Source organism: Thalassophryne amazonica, chromosome 7 (genome assembly GCF_902500255.1).
Source record: "Thalassophryne amazonica chromosome 7, fThaAma1.1, whole genome shotgun sequence".
NCBI classification, from domain to species: Eukaryota; Metazoa; Chordata; class Actinopteri; order Batrachoidiformes; family Batrachoididae; genus Thalassophryne; species Thalassophryne amazonica.
In genome coordinates, this window is record NC_047109.1 from 15,937,625 (window position 1) to 15,963,016 (window position 25,392).

General features: G+C 39.4%; 1 protein-coding gene across 1 annotated transcript in view; it reads right to left on the reverse strand.

Annotated features, from left to right (window-relative positions):
- The window catches only part of cep192 (centrosomal protein 192), a 174,309-nt gene that overhangs the window by 18,403 nt on the left and 130,514 nt on the right, over positions 1-25,392 (reverse strand). The window contains 11 exon segments of the mRNA XM_034173891.1: positions 818-944; positions 1,114-1,226; positions 8,089-8,208; positions 15,439-15,534; positions 15,716-15,792; positions 17,361-17,589; positions 17,670-17,775; positions 18,101-18,224; positions 18,359-18,437; positions 18,575-18,665; positions 18,776-18,929. Coding sequence (XP_034029782.1) covers positions 818-944; positions 1,114-1,226; positions 8,089-8,208; positions 15,439-15,534; positions 15,716-15,792; positions 17,361-17,589; positions 17,670-17,775; positions 18,101-18,224; positions 18,359-18,437; positions 18,575-18,665; positions 18,776-18,929 — 1,316 coding nt within the window.

Sequence of the window (25,392 nt, forward strand, 5' to 3'; positions counted from 1 at the left end):
AAGAGGTTTTGCCTTCACAAGATGTGCTCAATATGTGTACCGCTCTTCTGATTCGGCCAGATCTCTCTTTGTTACGATTGTGAACAGTTCTATCGGTTTGAAACATCTTTACAATCCTCCATATTGTCGTTCTGTCTGGTGCTTTTCTAACTGTAAAATGACAGTGATATTGTCGTTGGGTTTTGCACCATCAATTTGGTCTCAAAGTAGAATTACACCGGTTTCCCTTTTAATCGATTGTAAGCGGCATCCTCATTGGATCAGTCTCAAACTACATCGGAAGAAAATCCTCACATATATCTTTGTGTCTGACAAAAAAAAATAAAAATTTGGGGGACACCCTGTACAAAGTCCATTGGAAAGTTGGAAATATGGGAAAAACTATTTTTGCCATGTGTGACTATGATATATGCCCCCCCAAAGAAAACATACCTACCAAACCCACCAACAGATGCAACATTTCGAGCATGAATTCATCAATCTCAGAGATGGAAACTACTTTAAGTCAGACTTGTGTGGTTGTCTGAAGAAGCACAAATTACCAAACGGCTCTCAATAGTAGCTGATGAAAATTTAGTTTCACTCAAAAAAAAAAAAAAAAAATTCAAAACTTTAAAATCTGTTAAAATAATTTTATCAAACTCAAAGGCCTGAAATTATTTTCCACTTTGCTGATAAAAACATGGATGTTTTCTATAAAAAACTCTGGACTGGAGCAGCTTTCACACCGACTTCTGATGTTTTCAGGTCTGTCTGTGTGTAATTTTCTGCTGCTGTAAGCACAAAAGACAAAACTTTTTTTCCTGGCATGCCTTACCTCATAAGTGTCGGGGGAGTTGTTGCGGATGGTGACCTTCAGCGAGCTGCACTCGCCCACACGCGTGACTGGAAAAGTGTAAAGATCCTGTGGAGAATAGACGCCCCGTCGCACAGACTCCTCCTGGCTGAAAATTACAACGTGCCTCGATTTAAACAGCCAGTAAACATCTACCATCACACACGTCAACCTCATGCCCACTTATCAAACACAACATCGTTACTGTGAAATTCTTACTGTCAACACAGAACACGTGGGAAGAAGTTTTCCTCCTGAACACTTAAGTCTAGTTTTACCTGGTTTTCAGGGTGGAGGCGTCGGTTCTCTTCCTGGACTTCACTGTGGCTTCAGTCTTCACCAGAGAACAGTTTCCATCCTGCGTTCCTTCGACTGGCTCCAATGCAATGCCCTGCAGACAAACGGGCACAAAGAGTTAGCTCATGAAGTGCTAACGAGCTGGTGCATCAGAGCAGGCCCTCTTATCTGAGGCACACAAAACGTACAGGGAAAAATAATAAACATGTTTCAAAGTGGAGTCACGGCTCACATGTTAATGACGTGTCTCTGACAGTTCCCCCTCCATCAGGAGATCATGTTACTAAACTTCTGTTTGTTGGTTTGTTAGCAGTTTGACAGATTCGCCATCCACATGTCACAAACCTGTGTGTGTGTGTGTGTTTGTGCAAGGTTTTGGATCCCAGCAGAGGTCCACTTAATCAATGCAAGTTTGCTAAATGAATTTAATGGTAGAAAAATAAATCAACTAGAATGTTACATATGGCACATTTTTCAAAGTATAAGCTGCATGTGCCCACACAAACAAAAACAACAACAACAACAAAAAGTAACTTTTTCCTGTATAATTTCAGCTGTTTAATTTGGGAGTTTTCTTTTTTTTTTAATCTTTGTACTGTTATTATTGAAGTTTATTTTGTTTTGGAATTTAATTCCAGGGAAAGAAATACATAAATAGTTATCAAACATGAGATTTTCCCACATACAACTTGAACTGGAGAACACCCCCCACCCCCCAAAAAAAGCAATGTCTAGTCTGGAAAACACAGCAACAGTTGATATATAAAATAGTTATCCTCAAAGCCCTCATCTTGTGTGAGGTTTTGCAACAAAATGTATCCAGCTGTTGCAGGTTAGAGCTGTAACTTTGTATTTTGCAATGCTGCAAAGAATCTTTAAACGCACAAAAAATGGAAAGAACACGGAGCCAAAAACAGGTGAAGATGAAGCTTTTCACATTTTAGACAGATGGCAAACTTTCACCCTGTCAGGAAACTGACTGGAACAGTTTTCCTTTTCTACATCTACACACAGACGACAGAACACCAGTAATCCTGAAGCTCGACACACGTAGGAGACAAATTAATCATGCTGCTGTATAACTGCTGAGTAACTTTGGAATGATGCTGAAGAGTTAAAGAGGTTGGCTGGTTTAAAAATAATTCTTATTTTATCTGATAAAACATACTAAAAACATGCATCTCCCACACTTATGAGTTTATTTTTGATAATTAATAAATCAATAAAACAGAAAATTAGAAAGAACACATCAGATTGGTCAGAAATTTTATGACATATGCGTGTGGGGACCAAGATCCCGCCATAATGTATCCATATTGAATTCTATGTGCAAGAGGGAGAATGTCGATCAGACAGACTGGCAAACGTTTCTCAAAGTTCAAGTGCAATCAGCATGACTAACAAATGGTGTCTGTGGAGACTTGGCCGGTTGTTTAGAAGCTCGTGTAAAAATAGAATCTGATTCACTCACTTATAGACAAAGCCACAAATGTGACAGCGACCCACAATTCCTCACTTGTCCTGCTGAGAATGGGTTTGAAACCAAAAAACTTGTTGAAAGACACTGCAGTCCCAACGTTATTTGACTTCAGTAAGTGTGTAAATGCGGGGCGAGCCACAGCCACAGTAAGCCCCGGAAACATGGCAAATTCAAATATAAGGTCTTATCTTACCTGTTCATTTCAGTCTGATTCATCATCACAGCCTGACGAAAACCTATTCACATAAGCGTCCTGATTTTGGAAAACGACATCTGAAAATATTTCCTCGTTGGGGGCTGAGGAAACGTAGCGTTTTAAAAGACAGTCCCTCTGTTTTCAGTCTGAACCAGAGAATACCTGTGCTTTGGTGAGTCACAGCGCCTCATTCATTAATGTCACATCAGCGTTCATCACAGCCATCAGTCAACTCTTCACAGGATAAAAAGAAATCCCGTTATTCACCAAGACTTTGGGCTGAAACGATTAATCGAGTAACTTGAATAATTCAATTACAAAAAATGTTCAAGGCAAATTCTGTGCCTCGAAGCTCTGTTTAACGTTGTAGTACATATGCCAGGCCTGTGTGTGGTGCTGTAACATCCCCAGAAAAAAAAAACAGAAGAAGACTAGAGCATGCGCATAAGCTGTGTACGAGCTAATGAATGCAGCACCAAAAGCTATAGCTTTCAAATGGAACACAGAGTAAAATAAAGCCTTTTAAGAGAAAGAGGATCCATGCTGATCATCTGAAACAGACTGACTGCGCATTTAAAACAAAGCAGTGTGTTTTTCTATTTTTAAAAAACACACTGGTCCGCTGGCTGCACTCCGCTCTACGCGCACTTTAAGTCCATGAAGTTTATTTTAAAAAAGCCTTTATTCAGATTTCATCAGAGTTTTCATCAACAGGGTGCTCACATTCAGATGCACCCTGACTGGGGTTAGGTATCAAGAACCGGTTCTTTTCAAGTATCGTTAAGAAATGATTCGATCCACCGATATCAATAGTCTTTTTGCTTAACGATTCCCTTATCGGTCCTTCAGAGCAAAATGAAAATTTAATTCATCAAAATCATTCTTCAAGCGTTTCTGCAGCGCAACTCCACTTTGAAGAGTAAACCAATGAAGCAATGCTTCGATCCGCTGGCTCACTGGTTCTTTGATTTGCTGCTCTTCAGAAGTGGCAAGTCTGCTTCTTACCCCTCTCAAAGCCATTAAAATCCAACCCCAATTCCGTTGTATAAAATGTAAATAAAAACAGAATACAATGATTTACAAATCCTCTTCAACCTATATTCAATTTAATACACCGCAAAGACAAGATATTTATATTCCCCCTGCCTTCACTGTGCATGTAGCATGGCGGAGCGTTAGCAGCGTCATGGTGGAGTGCTAGCAGCATTTAATAGATTGACCGCCTTGTTTCTCCTTAAAATTGGCCCGTTTCTGCTGAAAGTGCCTTGTTTCTGCTTGAAACCGATTTCACAATGATTTAAGAAGTCTGACGTTGTCATCTGATGGTTAATAATCACGTTATTCCCTTTGATTGCTTTGGGTGTAGAGATTCAGACTCAGAGAGAGTCGCAGACGTGCTGTGACTGCTCCCCCGTCTATTATGTGGAAATGATTGTTGCACAAAAGCTGAAGATATCGGTTGCTGAGCTAGATGATGACTGAAGCGCAGTTTTAAGCAGAAACAAAGTGATAATCGGTGAATCACTGTTGACGCTCTGAAATGATGCATGCACAGTGAAGGTGCAGTGATGGCAGGGGAGTGCCGAGATGGGGGAGGGCTGAGCTCCCCACACGGGGAAAGATTCAAAACTTGAAAAATAAATAATTAGCCAGGAAAACAAAGGGATACACTAAATTTGACAATCTGCATGATGGCGAGCCCTGCACTGTTGATGTTTAAAAATGCAAAAGTACAAGTACTTTTTATCCGAATACTTGATTCAAAAATTGCTACAACACTATTTCAAAAATATTTTATAGCTGCAGCCCTAACAAAGACAAAAAATAATAATAAAATCTAAAAAATATTGAATTACTCAGTTTGGTGTCTAAGAAGTGAAAGAGGTGAAGCGCTGAAGCGGTTTGAATGCACTGCCTCTTGCGGCAATTTATTTTTAGTGACTTTGCAATTATTATTAATAGAAAATGCGAATTTTGAAAATAACTGTAAAAATTAGTTTTATGTAATACTTAGAATGACAATTATGCAAAAAATTTACAAGAGGCTCCTTTTAAATTAAACCCCTGTGGCTCGAATTTTTCCAGTTTTTTTTTTTTCTTTTTTACTTTTTAATAACAAATGTGCCATTCTAAAACTATCTAATATCAGTTTTCCATTTTACGTTCTCAGTTTTAGAAAGGAAATAAAAATTATCATTTTCTACTTCATATCTGCTGAAGGAAATTTAAATATTTAATATTTTAAATTAAACTGTGATATTATTCATTTAATGTTTATAATAGAGAAATGGAGATTCCTGGACTTTAAAAAAGAAAGAAAGAAAAAAGATAAAAATGTTCCCACTCCAGCAGTGTGGGTATGAAATAAAGCCGTAATAATGAGGCCGTTCCCATCACAGCCACTTAACCTACTTATGTGGAGCAATCTATTTGACATCCTACTGACTGTGTATGCAGGCTCTCACGTTAACTGGATCTGTCACAACACTTCACATTAAAGCGGTACACACGGAACGCCTGCAGACCCCTCGCAGCAGGGAGGCTCTCTGCACCAACCCGCAACCTCCGCTCTCATTTGTCACGTCTGCCATGAACGCTCCAAAGTGATTGTCAACGTACGCTCTGATTTCTAAAGAAAGATAAAGAGCAATGCGTAATTTCCCAGTGGGCAGTGGTCACACGCAGTCTGTCACTTTCTTAAATAAATAAAACATTTTTAATAGTTTGTATTGACTGCACGCTTACAATGATATACATGACAAGTTTGGGTTTCTTTTTACCGATACCAATGAGGTCATCAGTTCCACCCTCTGTTAACAGCATTTATTTAAGTAATATGAAACTTGGCGAAAACTATAACTAGTTTGTATCCTGTTATACAGTTGCATAATGAAGCAGTACAGAGGAAGGTTTTCTTTCACCAAAACAGATCAAATCTAGGCTTGCATCTCAGATGTACCTTCTGGCAAATTGTAGCTGAACTTTCAGGTCTTGTTTGTAATAAAACCACTTAACCCAACAAAATGCAAAACATGCACTATGCACTATTTCTCCAGTCACAGCCACAGAAGCCTGTAACTTCTTCTGGGTGTCTTGGTGGCTTTCCTCACTCTTCTTCTTGCACAGTCACTCAGTTTTTGAGAACTGTCTACTCCACACAGATTTAGCATACAGTGCCATACTGTTTGTATTTCTTCATAACTGACATTAATAAAGTTCAAGACATATTCAGTGACTTGGAAATGTCCATGTATCCATCCCCTGACTCGTCTGAAGAAAACTGGCAATTAAACTGGTTATTTACAGGTATTATACCAAAGGGGCCCATTACTTCTGCAACCTATCATCTTGGCTTTTATATTTTTAATTAATTATTACCAAGTTGTTGAGAAGCCTGATTTACTTTTTGTATTTGAAATGTCAAACAAATTGAGTGAAATACCAAGGGGCTGAATACTTTTGCAAGACACTGTGCATCTAACGTGTGCCTTCAAAACAGACCGATTCACATCACAAAACACTTTAGCAGAAAGAAAAAAAAAAAAAAGCATAAATATACAAAAATGCGCAATTCTCACATGCCTGATAATGACAACATGAAAAAAGTATTTTTAAATTTTTCAAATTTTTTGGAATAAATAAATAAATAAATACTAATAAATCACATGTACATAAGTATTCACACCCTTTGCTCAATACTTTGTTGATGCACCTTTGGCAGCAATTACAGCCTCAAGTCTTCGTGAATATGATGTCACAAGCTTGGTGCACCTATCTTTGGGCAGTTTTATCCATTCCTCTTTGCAGCACCTCTCAAGCTCCATCAGGTTGGATGGGGAGCGTCGGCGCGCAGACATTTTCAGATCTCTCCAGAGATGTTCAATCAGGTTCAGGTCTGGGCTCTGGCTGGGCCACTCAAGGACATTCACAGAGTTGTCTGAAGTCACTCCTTTGATATCTTAACTATGTGCTTAAGGTCATTGTCCTGCTGAAAGATGAACTGTCGCCCCATTCTGAAGTCAAGAGCGCTCTGGAGCAGGTTTTCATCCAGGTTGCCTCTGTACTTTGCTGCATTCATCTTTCCCTCAATCCTGACTAGTCTCCCAGTTCCTGCCGCTGAAAAACATCCCCACAGCATGATGCTGCCACCACCATGCTTCACTTTAGGGATGGTGCCTGGTTTCCTCCAAGCATGACGCCTGGCATTCACACCAAAGAGTTCAATCTTTGTCTCATGAAACCAGAGAATTTTGTTTCTCATGGTCTGAGAGTCCTTCAGGGGCCTTTTGTCAAACTCCAGGTGGGCTGCTATGTGCCTTTTACTAAGGAGTGGCTTCCATGCGGCCACTCTACCATACAGGCCTGACTGGTGGATTGCTGCAGAGATGGTTGTTCTTCTGGAAGGTTCTTCTCTCTCCACAGAGGAAAGCTGGAGCTCTGACAGAGTGATCATAGGGTTCTTGGTCACCTCCCTGACTAAGGTCCTTCTCCCCCAATCGCTCAGTTTTGACGGGCAACCAGCTCTAGGAAGAGTCATGATGGATCTGAGCTTCTTCCATTTACAGATGATGGAGGCCACTGTGCTCATTGGGACCTTCACAGCAGCAGAAATGTTTCTGTACCATTCCCCAGATTTGTACCTCGAGACAATGCTGTCTCAGAGGTCTACAGACAATTCCTTTGACTTCATGCTTGGTTTGTGCTCTGACGTACACTGTCAACTGTGAGAAACTTGTATGTAGACAGGTGTGTATCTTTCCAAATCATGACCAATCAACTGAATTTACAACAGGTGGACTCCAATTAAGCTGTAAAAACATCTCAAGGTACATGTGATTTCGTAGTTTTTTTATTTAATGAAGTTGCAAAAATCTCAAACCTTTTTTCGCATTGTCTTTATGGGGTATTGTGTATAGAATTTTGAGAGAAAAAAAAAAGAATTTCATCCATTTTGGAATAAGGCGGTAACATAAAAAATGTGGAAAAAGTGCAGTGCTGTGAATACTTACTGGATGCACAGTATACGGACAGGTACAGCTCCATTTTTAAGCAATCTAATGAGCAATGTTAATCTCAGCATTACCTCTGATTTTGAAGTGGTGCTGAATATTTGGTGAAAATATGAAATTTGCCACTGTTAAGTATAAGGTTCATATTGTGCTGAAAGACAAGTTTGATAGGTTTCCAGATCCCTTTTTCCATGTGCTGATGCCACTAATACCCAGCAATTACACACACACACACACACACACACACACACACAGTTAAATCAGTCCTCACAGAGCCACAGAGCTTGATGCGAATACTGGTTTTCTGCTGGGGCTCAGACACAGGGTGGCACTCCAAGTCCCAGAACTGGGCATAGTCCCCTCGTTCCCTCGGCAAGAAGGTGAAAGGCACCTGGAAACAACAGTGACAATAATTAGAATTTACTGAACCACATCAATACCCGGTTACCGGTAGAACAGTTCAGTCAGCGCACCCATGATTTAATACACAAATCAGGACTCGCAAGCTCATTTTTAACCAAGTCTAATGAAAGAAACAAACCATGATCCTTGAATTCTTATTTACCCTTCTGGGTAATTAATGTGGAAAAAGCTTTCTGTACCATGGTTTCTTTCTCACAGTGTCTTGAAAATGTTAGCTGCAAAATGCAAAAATACAACCTCTTCTTTTGTTAACATGTACCGACAGTTTGAAACGTGATTCTGTTTCCATACTTTCTCAGAGCTGAAGTTTCATGTTAACCCTCACAGCGAATGTGCACTGAGCTCCTGCCAAAATGTAAGTTGATAACACAGCTTGTTTCTTGGAGCGGTGAATGAACAATGAACAGTCCCTCACTGCGGCAGCACAGATGTTAACTGAATCCCAAGACACCAACCACCTAACAATAGAATCCCTCCCCATTCAGTGGTAAACAAACAAAAACAAGGCACGCAGATGTTACCATGGGAACCCGATAAGCAATAATTTCTGCCAGCAAAATATGCAGCAGTGTTTCAGTTTTTTCCACAAGTTATATAACAACTGGAAAGTTGCTCTGGACATTTTCTGATCCTGTAAAATAGACCAAATAGAGATACAGAAACAGACAACCTTTATCCTATTTTCTTTTTTACTCTAACGTTGGTAAAATGCTTTTTAGCTTTTTTTTGGGGGGGGGGGGGGGTGTCTATTGTGGAGTTGAAGTTTTGCATAGATATCTGAAGTAGAGCTGACTTTCACTATACTAAGAGTTATGCCAGTCCCTGGTAAGGCAACATTTAGCAGCGTTAACGATAGCTTAAGGCTTGTGTCATGGAATGTGAAAGGTCTGGGTCATGTGATAAAAGAGGTCAAGTTTTCTCCCATTTAAGATCACTGAAACCATGTGATTTTCCTGCAGGAAACCCATGTTAGTGTAAAGAAACAGCACAGACTTAAAGCAAACTGGATTTCTCAGGCCTATCAAGCCCCCTTTACTCGTAAGGCTAGAGAGGTGGCAATCCTTATCCGCAAAAATGTCCCTTTTCGCCTTAAATCTACGACAGCAGACCCTTATGGCAGATACTTATTGATCTCTGGTCATATAAATTGCTTACCAATTAGTATGCTTAACATTTATGCTCCAAACTCTGACAACCCAGAGTTCTTTGTGAAAGATTTTAACATGCTACCAGCCTCCTGTGCAAATATTATAATTGGTGGTGATTTGAACTGCTACTTGGACCCATTATTAGACAGAGCTTCTACCAAACCTGCACCTCAAATTGCTTCAGTACAAACCCTGAATGACTTAAGGCTAGAAACTTAATAAACATTTGGCGGCTCCATCATCCAACTGACAAGGATTTTTCCTCAAGGATACATTATTTTTTAACATCTTGTGAATTATTACATTGTGTGATCAACTCTTCTCATCACAACATTCTGATTTCAAATCACGGTCCTGCCTCGCTCGAATTGATGGGTGCCCTACCCAGGCTTAAATATGGCTGGTGTTTCAATCCTCTCCTCATACAAGATCCTTCATTTGTCGAGCGCATCACTAAATGTATTGATGAGTTCCTGTCCTTTAATGACAACGGAGAGGTTTCTGACTCCACGTTATGGGAGACTTTTAAAGTTGTGGTCAGGGGTCATATCATCTCTTTTAAATCCACCAAGAAGCACGAACTCAATCAGCGACTCGTTGAGATTGAAAAGCAGCTACCAATATTGGAAGAGGCCTAAAGAACCTCATGACAGTCCAACTACAACAGGATGCTAAAGTTGAAATATGAGTATAATATTCTCAATAAACGCATAAACTACCTACTAATGAAACTCAAACAAAAACAATTTTGAATTGGGTGAGAAACCTGAGAAACTGTTAGCAAGTCAACTAAGAGGTGAGAAAGCCAAACAAGCGATTCACAAGATCAGAGATAAATCTGGCAACTTAGTGACCCGACCAGAGGAGATAAATAACTGCTTCAGGGACTTTAATAACTAAATTCAAGCAGGGTAAAAAGTGAGGCAGACTTTACAAACTTTTTTCTAATCTAAATATTCCGCAATTGGATAACACTTTGAGGGATGATATTGACAGTCCTATTACGCTGTCTGATCTCCTGGGTGCAATTAAGGCCTTTCCCACTGGAAACGTAGCTGGACCAGATGGGTTTTGTAGCAAATTCTATAAGACATGTAAAGAGAAAATAGCCCCCCTCATGTTAAGAATGGTCAAGGATTCATTTGAAAACAAGAGACTTCCTAGCTCATTATATGAAGCCAATATTTGCTATTAAAAAAAAAAAAAAAGAGGAAAGATCAGACTGAACCAACTAGCTATAGACCAATTTCACTTCAAAATTTTGATCAAAAAAATATCAAAGTCCTGGCTATGAAAGTGGGCAGGCATATTTCTAAAATTATACATCCTAACCAGACAGGTTTTATTCCTGGAAGATTTAACCTGCAGCATGGTATAAGGCAAGGTGACCCCCTTTCCTCCCTTTTTTTTTTTTGATATCATGCTAGAACCGCTTGCAATTCTGATAAGGAATTCTGATACCCTGGCATTCAGGGTATCACCTTCAGTAACGTTGAATGCTTTATAAATTTGTATGCTGATGATTTACTAATTTGCATCTCAGATCCTGTAGTTTCGGTTCCTAACCTTTTAGATTGTAGTAAACTTTCAGGATATACAATCAACTGGACTAAAAGTGAATTTTTGCCTCTCACAGACAATCTGTGCCCTGTCTTCTTAAGCTCTCTGCTATTTAAACAAGCTACGACTCACATAAAGTATCTTGCTCAATACCTTCCTTGCTCAATAAAAATTTTGAGAAATTCTCTCAAGATCCTGAACCAAGTCAAAAAGATATTCAAACTCCCAATCCTTTCTGTTTATACTCCTATTTCATACATTCAAAGCTGGTCTGATGGACCCAGTGCTTTCAGACTGGAAGAGGCGGGGGCATTTCTGCGTTGGAGATCTTTACACCGGAAATAAATTTGCCTCATTTCTTGAGCTTCAGACAAAATTCAACCTTCCATAGTCACATTTTTACCGTTACCTTCAGGTCAGGAAATTTGTTTGGGAGTCCCATCCAGAATTTATGATTAAACCAAACGGTCACACTCTCTATGATCTACTTTTGCTACGTCCAGACACTAAACGCTTAATCTCCCGTTTCATGAATGTTTTTACCACACCTACAAACACAGGCCATCTCAGAGAAGCCTGGGCCAGAGAGTCAGGATTCCCAGTGAGTGAGGAACTTTGAGAGAAGAGCCTGTCAGGCATAAATAAATGCTCTATTAGTTGATTCAATTCAAAGTTATTCACAGGCTGCACTTTTTAACAGTCAAACTTAAGATCTATGAATTATGCTCCCCCTTGTGCGCTAGGTGTGGCACAGAGGAGGGTTCACTATTCCATCTTTTCTGGCAATGTCCAGCCCATATATTCAACTGGTTTACAGTTCATCTTCAAAGGAACATCCAGCCCGACTAGATTCTAGCATTATTTGGCTGCTCAGACGAAACTGGGCTCCTCCCGGCACATCAAAAGCAGGTTCTTAGCACTGGTATGTAGGGATGGGTATAGAGAACCAGTTCCTTTCGGGTATCGTTAAGAAATTATTTGATCCACCGACATCAATAAGCTTTTTGCTTAACGATTCCGTTATCAGTCCTTCAGAGTGGCCGTTGTTCTTGGGGGTGTTTGTCAGGAAAATGATCATTTCTCTACATTGATTACAGACCCTGCAGTGGGTCCGTAATCAACTTTTCTGCAGCGCGGCTTTGCTTTGAACCTTGAACCAATCAAAGCAGTGGTTCGCAGATTGAAGTAGTGCTTCGATCTATTGCTTCGTTTATTCATTTTTTTCTTTCGCTTAATTTTCCCCCGCTAAAACCCCAAAGAGCATACGTCTTTGAGTATCATTTACCTTTTTTATGTTAAACCAACCTGTTATGGTCTTCTGAAACAGTTGATAGATGTATTTTCTAACTTAAAAACGGGAGCGATGCTAACACGTTAGCATGTCTATGGCATTTTCAATGTAAAAGTTAGCATTAAGCAGCTGCAGCTGTCATCACGTTCGGGTGCATTTGCTTTCAAATTGTAATATTTTTTAAATTTATTTTTGTTTATATATTAATAATCTAATGATTAGTTATTATACACAATTTTAGAGAAAGAAACAAAAAGAACCTGAATAGAAACAAAACAGAAAATATAAAACCAACTAACAATGAACATAAATAAATAAATACATACATACATACAGAAATAAGTGTTTCCTGTGAACACCTAGTGACTCTTACACCTCCATTTCATCCCTGTCTTATTTAAGTTTAATGACAGTTTGTTTTGGTCAAATCATATTTTCAATGTGTTAATTTCTTCAGTGATTTCCTCCAGAACTATTTGCCAAGCTAGAAAACTGCTGCATTCTAGTAAGAGCAGAATACTACTGGAATGAATTTGAATAAGGAAAGTTGTTTTTTTCCTCCTCACCAAAATGAATGCTGCACTCACTCCAGTTTATCATCTGGAATAGTCCCAGATTGCATTTCAGAGCTTCTAGAATTGAAACATATTCATGCAGGTGGTGTTGGGGGTAATTCTGGGTTTCAGCTTTTTTTTTGTTTTTCACCACTTTCATCCCTGAATATGTCAATAGTGAGTCACTTTTGTGTGGATTAAAGTTACTAACTGGGACTCCTGTCTTGTTGTGAAAATGAAACGAGAATCGTCCTCCGTTCTGTTCACACAGCTCCAAATGCTGCGCGGCTCTCTGCCGAGTCAAGTTAGAACGATAGAGTCCAGTTGGAATTAATGACTTCAAAGCGAAACACTGTTTTGTTTATTTTTATTTATGTCCAGAGATCAAGGATACAATGACCAATTTCATATTTATTTACTTTAAGACAATGAAATACATAGAAAACCTGTAAAGCCTACTTTTAGAACAAAATTCACAAGCGGTATCGATAAGGAATCGGATCGATAAGCAGAATCGATAATGGTATCGATAGCGATAAAATCTTATCAATACCCATCCCTACTGTTATGGTTGCAGCAAAAAAAGTGATATTGCTGAACTGGAAATCCTCAACCCCCCGTGTTTTAAGAGGTAGCTTAACGAAATGCTTCTCATTGCCAAGCTGGAGCAGATTCGTTTCAGCAGATCAAACTCACATAGTCACTTCCTCAAAGTGTGGAAGTCCTTCATTTCATTGATAGACAAAAGCTAACTTTTTGTAGCTTGTCTTTGCTGCTGGAGTATGTCCCACTTTTATTACAGGCTAGCTCTATCCTGTGTAACTCACAAGTTTAACAGACTTCCACCCACCCTTTTTTTTTTTCCTTTTTCTTTCTTTTTTCTTGGTTGTTTTGGGGTATTTGTGTATATACATATAGGTATATGTTCTTCTGATCAAATGTTTGAGCTATACTCAATATTTTGCAGAGATTCCTTTCTTTTTCTGCTTTCTCCAGAGGTTTCATTGGGGAAACTCCGCTTTCCCTGATGTCAAGAAGTCATCAAATCTGCACATTGTCCCTCTATGAAACATATGTACTCTTTTGTAGTAAGGAATTTGTGTAGCTTGCTTACTGTTCTGTCTTCTACTGTCAAAAAAAACCCCATAAATAAAATTTTAAAAGCTGATTATACAGATACGATTCCTAATATTTTATCATCAAACCTTTATGACAAATAAATGTAACTGAGGCATAATGTTTTAAAGTTTAAACATGAACTTCATTGTCAATAACAATAAATATAACCTACAACCAACCAGTGTACATCATTCTGCCTTTGCTTTGATTCACAGTCACCATGTTGCATCGCTCAGCATTTGCCTAAGACTTTTTGTAGCTTCTGGCCCCACCAAGCTGGCGACATAGTGACTCTTGTCACCACTCTGACTGAAAATGAATGGCAGCTGGTTGCTTTTCCTCTGTCTCTTATCGCCAATGTGACCATGGGTGATGGGGGCTGGACAAACGATGTAATGACAATATCCAAGAGCCCAAGTGTTTTTCTGCATTGCTTATTTGGCAAAATAAAAGTTTCCATGTGGGCAAAAATAACGCAGATACTAATATGTTCCTGAAAGGGGCCAACATATCGGTCAGGCTCAAATGTGAAGTAACCATTTCTAATTCAGAAACTAATACTGAATGAGGGATTATCTGTGGCTCATGCAAGAAATTAAGCAGAAACCATGAAACATTACTGACACCAACTGGGCAGCTGCTAGAAGGCTGCATCAGCACAGGAGCTTTGTAAGCCTGGACAGCGCAAGCTCACGTTCACAAAGGACATTGGACAAACAATACGAGTCAATTTGAATACACCCAGGAGTAAAGCCTAAGGTTGCATGCACATCAGCCAGACATATGTCTAGTCTGGACACTCCCATGAATGTTTGTCTGGTATTCCTATAATACGGAAGGTTGGCGCTCAAAATTCTTCAAATGCATTTTCTCGCACAAACATCACAAAAGTCAACACTTTGAAGAATTATGTCTCTCAATGTTCATCATTGCCCCAAGAATAAAACAAATATTTGGTTCGTGACTGAAGATGGATGACGTTAGAAACTTTGAACATTATAACTGTCACTTTTTTATTGCAATAAATTTGATCATATTTAGTTCTACCTGTCATATACTAACCTTCTTTATGTAAGTTAGGGTTTACTGACCCTTCATAAACCAAAACTATCCTCTGTTGCCTTTAAATTAAAATACATTTTTATTCAGTTGCCTATCTTCTCTAAATTATATTTGTATTGTAAGTTGTGGTAATCTTGTTTTACACATATATTCATTACAATGTTTATGGCACTTCTATAATTCCTCTTTCTTGTGTTGTAATTTGTTGAGGTTTGTTGTGAAACACTATTGTTTAGAACATACTTCATAAATAAATCTTTAAAATAACCCATTTTCCTGCTGCAAAGTTTATGGATGTCGTGCTAATGAAGGATTCATGAACAGACAATGCACATGAAACATGTCAAACAAAAAAATGACAAACATCAAAGCACTGAAGCCCAGAAAAAAGGCCTGGAACAGCCCACTTCTTTCACACAGACACATCAGACAACTCAGGAAAGTTAGCAGATGTGACCGACTACCTGCATCTTCTGATGGGTTCCCAGTGTGCCAGAGACCTTGGAACATCTGAAAGCAGTGTAGGTGGCCCGATATACGTCTCCTGTGTTGTCAACCCCCTGAGGAGACAGAATAGGCCACATAGCTGAGAAACTGTTATGAGGGGGAGAAGTCAAAAACAAGAAAAAATACCAAAACTGTCAGGAACATGAAGCGCGGGATCGAGTAAAAGGAACAGTTTACCAATACCAATGTAAAAAGGGACAAAGGTCTTTCATTCATTAAATTAAAGCAATTCACCTTGACGTATGAAGGCGCAAAAGACGACAGGTACCACCTCACTTCCACCTGTCTGTTCTCCACCTCCAGATGGGCCTCTGAAACAGGAAGTTTGAAGTATTATACAGCAGTAAATATAGTGTGTGCTGCCTGTAGACTGACCTCTACATCACAGCTATAAACAATCTCCAGATCAAAAACATCCAGAATCTCAAGAAGAACCGCAGAAAACCACCCATTGGGTGTCACATGACTGAAGAATTAAAGCAAATATTAAACAATCAGGCCAGCACTGATTCATGAGACTGAGACGTGGGCAGTAAAAGGGAGTGCAGGAGAAGGCATGAGAACGCTGAGGTGGATGAGATGAGAGAATCAGAGGAACAAGAGATGAGAGAATCAGGGGAACAAAAGGAGGAGAAATATCTGCAAGACTCCAGGAGAGCAGGTTGGGGCGGTCTGAACATGATGAGATGATGAATGTCAGTGAAAGAGTGATAATAATGGATGTACAGTGGAAGAGAACAAAGGAAAGGTTGAAGTAGAGAAAGATGGACAGATTAAAGTAAAACTTGAGACTGAGATTCAGGATCGGCTTGTATGAATACATAAATAAGAGGCGAGGAAGTGCTAGGCTACATATTACAAGAGTCATCAGGAGATGACATATCGTCCCAGTCCCCACAAATCAGTAATACAAAGTGTCAGTGGATCAACCAAGTACACCCTTACGCTAAATATGAATGAAATGGTCACCTGGTTCTTGAAATATCACACGAACAAGCAAAACAAATAGAGGTATGGACATACTGATAACTATATCCCTCATATTTCATAACAGGGGAATAATAACTTTATGTTACAAACGTCAGAAATAACGAACAAGCATTTTTTTGTACAGTTCACTTGCCTGGCATAAATGTTTTATTATTGCCGTTAACAGCTCTCCCTGCATCCCACAATCACGTTTTATGTCTCTTTTTTTCAGGACAACCTGTGCTTTCAGAATATATATGCTTTTGTTGTGTTTTATAAGTGTAATAAAGGTTTACAATCAAAAATAGGCAACGAAAAAATAAAGCGAAAAATAATTTTCCACACACATTTTTTCAAAACACACAGCAAACTATAATAAACAACTGTTTTGACACTTTATAAAGGTAATTTGAGGTCTTGTGTGAAGGACTGAACAACAAAAAGGTTCAAACAATAAACACAAATGCACATTTTGAACAATATATACAAAATGGTCTATGCGTTTTGTTGTCCATTGATATGGTAAACAGTGCTTCACGCCGAAAAAGCAACAGAGTTATCAGTAGCATTCACATGCAAACTAGTGGAGCATTCCTGATAGTTACATACTCTTTGTTTGAGCACGTGAGATTGTCATCAGAGGCTCTCCGTGTGCTCCTGCTTTCACTGATCGCTGTGCGTAATGGCGCAGGGCTACTGGCTTATCAGTAGCTGCCAGTGTACTGGAGTCAATACTAGAAGTTAGTGGTTATCTGTAACAGTTTCTTGGTTTAGCGTTATAAAAGTTAACTTTTCAGTTAGCGGATATTGAAGCTAACTTTTTGGTTAGCTGTGCCCACCACTGGTTTAGGAGACATTTCTGTTCAGATTATTAGCAATGGCCCTGGTTTGTTCATAGCGGGAGGCTGACCTGAGGTTTCTCCCGACGGAGTCGCGGGGAAGAGAATGGTCTTGCTGCTGACTTCTACCAAGGACTGAGGGGTCTGAGGGGACAGCGAGGGTGTGGTGGTGGTAGTGAACCTGGCAGCTACAGGCAGCACAGGTGTGGCAACCTGAGGAGCCAGAGCTGAGAGACTCGTCTCTGCTGGGGCCGCAGACACATCCAGAGCCAGGTCCCGTCGAACCTGGACCTTGATAAACTAAACAGGCACTCACAGTTACAAACAGTAGCCACCACTGTTAAAACCATATGAAGCAGTCTGTTCTAAATGTGTTTTACCTTCTGCTGACTGTCACACTGGACGTAAATCTGTCCGCTCCATGGCAGCAGGGCTGATTTGGTTGCGAGTGAAGGATTAGGACTGATTAAAATCTGCAGGTGGCACCTTAGTTAACACAAATCCACAAATTAAACACTTCCTGGAATTGACACATTTCATACATTTACTTTAAAACTGACTAAATATTTTTAAAAACAGATGATTCCAAGAAACTGTAGATTAACCTTGACACCAGAGGCAGCAGAGGAATACTTTTAAAATGTCAATAAATTGAAGTATTTCAACACACAGTTTTATTTCAACAAATAATCTTATTTCACAGATCATGATAACACTTTGGGGGCGGGGCCTGAAGCAGCAACATTTTGCGGTTAAGGGAGTCACATTACAGCAGATCTGCAAAAAGGGATGGAACAAAATGTCATCTTACTGAGGTTCAATGAGTCCATGCTGAGGTGTAACAGTGAGGCAGTGAGCAGGCCAAGACAAATCAAAGCTCAGCTCTCTGGACGTGTTGTTTTGGATGCGCACCTGGCTCGTGGTCACTGCACAATCTTAAAAAATAAATAAATAAATAAATCGGCTGTCAGTACAAATGTAAAATCAAACATCAGCCACAGTCCAATTCCAAGAGAATTCAAAACATGTTAAAGGTATCCGATCAGACAAGAAGAGTAAGTCCACTCACTGATCACGGGAGCTGCGAGGACAAGAAGCTCTGGATGGACGGTCCAGGATTCTGCCTGCCTGTCTAAAGGCTCTGAAGCCTGTGGGAAATCCAAACATTTTTACTCCATTCTGCCCCGTGCAGGAAATCATGTGCATGCCAGCTGAAACCAAACCCCAAAACTAAAGAGCCACAGCAAGAAACCACCATGACCCACTAAATAAGAGTGTCCGCTACCTTTAAGGACGGCTCCACCACCCTCAGCACTGGACCCTGGGGACCTTTCACTGGCAGTACATCCAAGGACACATTTCCGTTAACCAAATCACTAGAACAGCATCAGTTAATCATTGGTTGCAGCCCTTTTGTATACCAATGTAGAAAAAAATTAAATAAATAAGATGATGATGTAGTTCAGTGCAACATGTTGAACATTACCCATCTGGGTCTGAAGCGACCATCACCAAAGGCAAAGGCAGCTCAGCCTGATCACAGTCATCACACCGTGTGCTGCCCAGCAAAGACACGGCCACCTTACTCATGTTTCCATAGAAGATATGAGCCTCGTTGGGTCGCTGAGGCAGATCAAAGGCTACAGAACAACATAAAGTCATGAGCACAACAAAAGAGTTACAAATCACAGGCATAAATAAAACCTCGTCTGGAGAAAAAAAAATGTAGCTTAACCCAAATTTATTATTCCCCCCATGAAAATTTATGTTTTCTTCAAAGTTTTCCAAAGTGCTTTTTTTCCACAGAACAAGGAATCCTAGTTTTATTTTGGATGCTTACGTTATTTTACTTTGCACACAAAGAAAATTATTTTACAAAAACCAAAAACTACCAGGATCAAAATCATTACCCCCGATGCTAATACAGTAAAACGTCATTGTATAAACGGGATACGCGCCACTCACCAGACAAAAGCAAAAGTCCCAATGCATTTGTATAGTTTTCCATGTAATAAACACTGTATATAACATTTTGTATAACGGATTTTTGCTCACGTTGGCCAAAACATCCCACCCCATCGCAACGTATTTCCATTAAAAGCCCCTTGCATGTACCAGACGGATCAGTCTGGACGTGCCCAGTAACAGAGGTACAAAATGAAGTTCAGCACTGACAGTCACTGATTCGAGGAAAGTGGGTACCATATTTCCTTGATTAAAAGACCGGCCATTAATTTTTTTCGAACCATGCTCAGACCCAGGACCTAAAGAGGCAGGGCGTAATTCAAGGCTGGTGACCATTAACAAAATGCTGCTTGCTGTCTGCCCTGTAATATGGTGTTAAGTTTCACATATCCCTGGGTGTGACGAACCAAACCCCTTTAGATCAGAGCCCTCTGCATGACTGTGAACCCTCCCCGTAGCCTGATAAGCACCTGCTAAATGACTGAGACCGCAAAGTGTATGATTTGTCACTTTTCACACTTTCCTCTCCATTCATATTTTAAAGGTTTTTGCAGTGCGCACACCAATTACATTTCGATCATGAATTAAATACATTTGAAATACGTCTGCAAATATGACCAACTTTCTTTGGAGGTTGATGAATGTATAAAGAAGGCCATGGAGTTACAGAGCTACAGAAGCAAGAATCAGGCTTTAGGATTTTAAGGTACCACTCCACAGCAGACTTAGAGAAATAAAAAAAAAGGTGACTTGACCAAATGTAATCTTTTTAATGCACATAATATCCGGTGCTTATTTAAGGCAGGCGTTTATTTTTTTCCAGAGGAAGCTTTGACTCTGTCATTACATGAGGCAGGTCCCGATTCAAGGTCAGGCATTTAATCAAGGAAATATGTTTAGTCAAATTGGTGCTGGGTATTCTCTGTAGATTTTTCGGTGCCTCCTGGCTGCAACGAATCCATTACATACATATAACGGATTTTGTCCATTTTATATGTTGTATGAAGTATTTGCTGGATAACAGCCTGCAGTAGTCTGTTGTAGTTTTCAACAAGTCTCAAACATGTCCCCTGAGGAATCCCAGCACAGTCTTCTTTGGACAATCTCTCAAACTTCTCCAGATTTGATGGTCTTCTGGCATGGACCTTGGTCTTCAGGTAACCCCACAGATTTTCAGCAGGATTCAGGTATGGCTTTGTGCAGGCCATCAGTAACGTTCATCTTGGTCTTCTGGAGGTGGTTCTTCACCAGGTGCAATGTGTGTTTTGGGTCGTTGTCGTGTTGGAACACCAAGCGATGACCCAGAACCAGTTTTGCCACCGACTTTTTTTTTTTATCTTCACATATTCTTTTTTCATCATTCCTTCCACCTTGAGGAAATTCACAGTTCCAGATGCACTGAAGCATCTCCACAGCATAATACTCTTGCCGCCATGTTTCACTGTGGGGACAGTGTTCTTTGGGTTATTGGCCTTTCCCTTCTTTCTTCAAATATAAATTAAATCGCTATGACCAAAAAGCACTAGTTTCTTCTCATCTGACCAAAGGACACCCTTCCAGTCTGCATAATCTGTCTCCAGGTTGTCCTTAGCATACTTCAGTCTAGCTTGAAGGTGTATCTTCTGTTCTTGGTCTTGAACGTCACACAGTCCATTCCTGCCCAGGGCTCTAGTGATGGTCTTTGTGTCAAAAATTCCTGACTAGGCTAAGTCATTCACTCATGTCCTGGGGTCTTTAGACACATCTCTCACTAGTTTTCTTTACAGAATCTTTGAAATCTTTGTCTTCCTCCCTCTGCAGGTCTGTTCTGTGTGGCTCTCCTTGAATTTCTTGAGGATACATCTCACTCCAGTTCTTGACAGTAATTAATTTGATTATACAAGCTTTGAGCATCACAAAGTTAAAGCACATCATTGCACATGTGGAGATTAACTGATACGAATCGGTATCTAGATACAAACGTGCATGATGCAAGTGCATCAATTCAATTGACTGGCTGAATCGTGTCGCATCGCTTGCTGCCTGCTTGCATTTATTTTTTCTGAAGCACAATGAATGCACCACGAACAGTTCGGGTCACCATTGTTTTTGAGGGTGTTTATCGACAAAATGATATTTCTCTACATTGATTGCAGACTGCAGCGGGTCTGCTTGAAGCAACGATGCGGTGCTTCGACCTGCTGTCCGCTGGTTTTCAGAAGCAGCAAGTCCACTGGCGTGAGCACCAGCTAGTGCATAAACTGAAGTTGTCCATCAAGTAAAGGAAATAATAATAATAATAATAAAAAAATATCCCCTGTTTTGTGGGACTAAGTGCACAGCTCCAAAGAGCCATGCAGATTTCGGTTGGAACTAATAACTTCAGAGCAAATCATCGTTTTAAATCAAATGACACCTCCTTTCAAACATTCCAAAACTGGTTTGTTTTTTTCCCCCAAAATGAGACGTCCTGCATTTTTTATGAATTACATCCTGACGTGCAGCAACCGGCTGTAAGAGCTGAGCTCAGAGGCTATGGAGTTACATATGTGCCATTAATGTCAAAGGAAATGCTTTTGACAAAAAGTACAGATTTTGTTTATTCCTATTTCTGTCCAGAGATCAAGGATCCATCATGCACATCAAGGATCCAGTGACCATGTACACTTTTTGTAGATTTTATTGATTTTTATTCATGTCCAGAGATCAAGGATCCAGTGACCAATTTCATATTTATTTACTTTAAGACTCAGTAACATGTTGACATAGAAAACCTGTAAGGCCTACTTTTAGTACACAAAAAATTCAGAAGAGGTATTGATAAGGGAACTGATAAAGAATCGGATCGATGAGTGGAACAGATAGATAAGATCTTATCAATACCTGTCCCTAATCATATCACACCAAATCGCATATCACATTGTGAGGAACTGAATGGCCATCAAATACATGCCAAATCACATTGAATCGGGAACAGGGGTGAATCATATCGCATCGTATCGTCATGTATCACAATAAGTATCATATCGCTGGTAGTGTATCAAGATGCGCATCAAATCGTTGTCAGTGATGACATTCATATGCCTATTGCACAGCCGTGGTTTGTGCTGTGGTTCAACAAAAAAGGTTCTTAAGGGGGCCAATAATTTTGGTCCTTCTGGTTTGTTTTCTGTGAAATAATTTTGTTCCTGTGTGCAAAGGAAAGTAATGTAAGCATCCAAAATAAAACAAGGATGTTTAGAAATGCTGTGTTGAAAATTCCTTTCTCTGTTAAAAAAGCACTTGGGAAATTTGATCAGGGGCTAATAATTTTCTCCTGTTCTGTAGATTCCAATATAGTGCATCAGACAGGCAAAATAATGGTGCATTTTTGTGATGAAGCAAGAAATTTGGCACACATATGCTAAGTTAAATAATGTTTATTTTCAGATGTGGAGGCATCCTAGAGTTGTCCTCTAATGGCCTATAGTAGTCATTGAAGATTTACACAAGGGTCATAATTTTAAAATGTTCCAATCATATTGAAAGGTATACCGTATTTGTCTGATCATAAAGGTATAGTCTGGACTAGGGATGGGCACTGTTAAGATTTTATCAATAGATACCATTATCGATTCCGCTTATTGATCTGATTCCTTATCGATTTTTTTTTTTATGTTGAACTGTTCTGTGTGAGGCGCTTTGAGACAGCTTTTGTTGTGATTTGGCACTTTATAAGCTGATTAAATTGAAATTGAATTGAAACTGAACAACATTTTATTGAGTCTTAAAGTAAATAAATGTGAAATTGGTTACTGGTTCCTTAAACTCTGGACATAATAAACTCTACATGGTGGATCCTTGTTCTCAAAAAAAAAATAAAAAAAAAAAAATCTGTAGTTTTTGTCAAAAGCATTTCCTTTCAGACATTATTGGCATAAATGTCTTTCCATACATCTGAGCTGAGCTCTTGCAACTGGCTGTGCTGCATTCATGCAGCACATCTCATTTTGGGAGGAAAAAATGTTTTAGTCGATTGTAGTTTATTGTCTGTACTGCAACGTTTGTATAGAGGTGTCATTTTATTTAAAGCCGCAATTTGTTTTGAAGTTATTAATTCCGACCGGACTCTGTCTCGGCAGAGAGCCGCGCAGCGTTTGGAGCTGTGCCAATGGAACGGAGGACAATTCTCATTTCTTGACTGCAACAAGACAAGAGTCCCAGTTAGTGACTTTAATCCACACAAAAGCGACCCACGATATTTTAATGGCTTTGAGAGGGGTTAAGAAGCGGACTTATCGCTTCTGAAGAACAGCGAATAAAAGAACCAACAAGCCAGTGGATCGAAGCATTGCTTCATTGATTCACGCTTCAAACTGGAGTTGTGCTGCAGTTGATTACAGAGCCGCTGCAGGGTCTGCAATCAACGTAGAGGAATGAACATTTTCCCGACAAACACACTCAAAAACAACAGCTGCTTTGAAGGACCGATAAGGGAATCGTTAAGCAAAAAGGCTATGAATCATTTCTGTCCGATACTCGAAACGAACCGGTTCTCGATACCCAACCCTAGTCTGGACTACAGAGTTATAGGGTAAAAACAGCAGAACTGGTGACAAAGGTCAATTTCAGTTTGTACAGGGGTCAAAAGTTAAAGTTGCTCTAATTTTGGTAAAAAAAAAGAAAAAAAAAAAAGATGCAAATTATTGGTTGAACAAAAAGGATTCATAAATGTTAAATAGTTGAATGCCCGTGTTGAATGGTTGGTCTGCAAAGGAAATGTCAAACAAGGTGGTGGTCCACTGGATCTTATGACAGCCTATATTACCCTTTAACATGACAACTAAACATGACACTTGGGGCAAAGCATTTGTTTTTAAAACCCTATTAACTCAACCAATACTTTTTATCACTGTTTTGTTTTTACCTCAATTTGAGCAACGTTAACTTTTGACCCCTGTACAAACTGAAATTGAGGTTTTTCCTGTTTTTATCCCATAACATTCAGTCATAGTCCAAACTATACGTTTTTAGAATCTTTATTATCAGACAAATGTGGTATATTTTTCAATACCATTGGAGTATTTTTCAGCTTTTATTTTGAAAAATGGCTGCCGTGGGTGAAAGTAATGTATTTGTTTAATCCATGTTCACCAGGTAACTTTACTCCTACCGAATTAATTTTGCAAATTTAATCTAGTATTTGTGATATTAAATATTTAAATATGATCAGCACCAAGCAAACACCAAAATAACTGCAACAAGACCCACAGGCCATCAGGTTTCCAATTTCCTCATGTTAACGTTTATGGGTTTATTTGTACGTCGCAGTGCCTGCCTTGTCCAATTTGGACGTTAGCATACATGTTATTCCACTGATGTCTGTCTCTTGGCCATGTGTATAATTCTGTCTCTGCCAGCCTCTTCTTCTCTTTCTCTATTTGTACAGAAAGAGGACTTTTCCATGAAATGGATAAACAGTAAAAAATAAATAAAATGGTACTTTCAATCATGTTTTTCTCCAAATATCAGTCATGAGGCTAAATTACTTGTGACAACAATATGAAGCATCAGATAATGGTCCTACAAATGACATGTTAAACAATGATATAGCAGCCATTAACTACATGTGGACAAAATTGTTGCTACCCCTATATTTTATGAACACATTTTAATATTTGGTCATAAATAAATGCAAACAAAGCAATTCTGTTTAATCGAAATATTTTTAAAAATGTCCAAAGTTATTTGGCAACAAGAACAAAACAAAACGCTTTCATAAGTGAAACGGAGTTATGCAGCTTCGTGGTGGAGTGGCACAGAAAAACGATTTTCTTAAAAAAAAAAAGTGAAATTTCTGCCACAGTTTTCCAGAAGGTACATGAGAGATGCAAGCCTAGATCTGAAATCCTTCTCTGCTCCACTTCACTATGAGGCTTTGAGACTTGGTGCAACAGACAGAAGTCGCACTGTGCACAATTTCTCCAGTCACAGCCACAGAAACCTATCACTTCTTCAGAGTTCTCTGGGTGTCATTTCTTAAAGAGGGTACCAACAATTTTGTCCATATGTGTATTCTCCCTGTTAAGACGCATTGATTTAATGTGCATCCTATGCAAAGAATCAAGCAACACTCCCTCTGTGTGTGCTGTACTTTTATACTTAGTTTTTTCTGTTCCC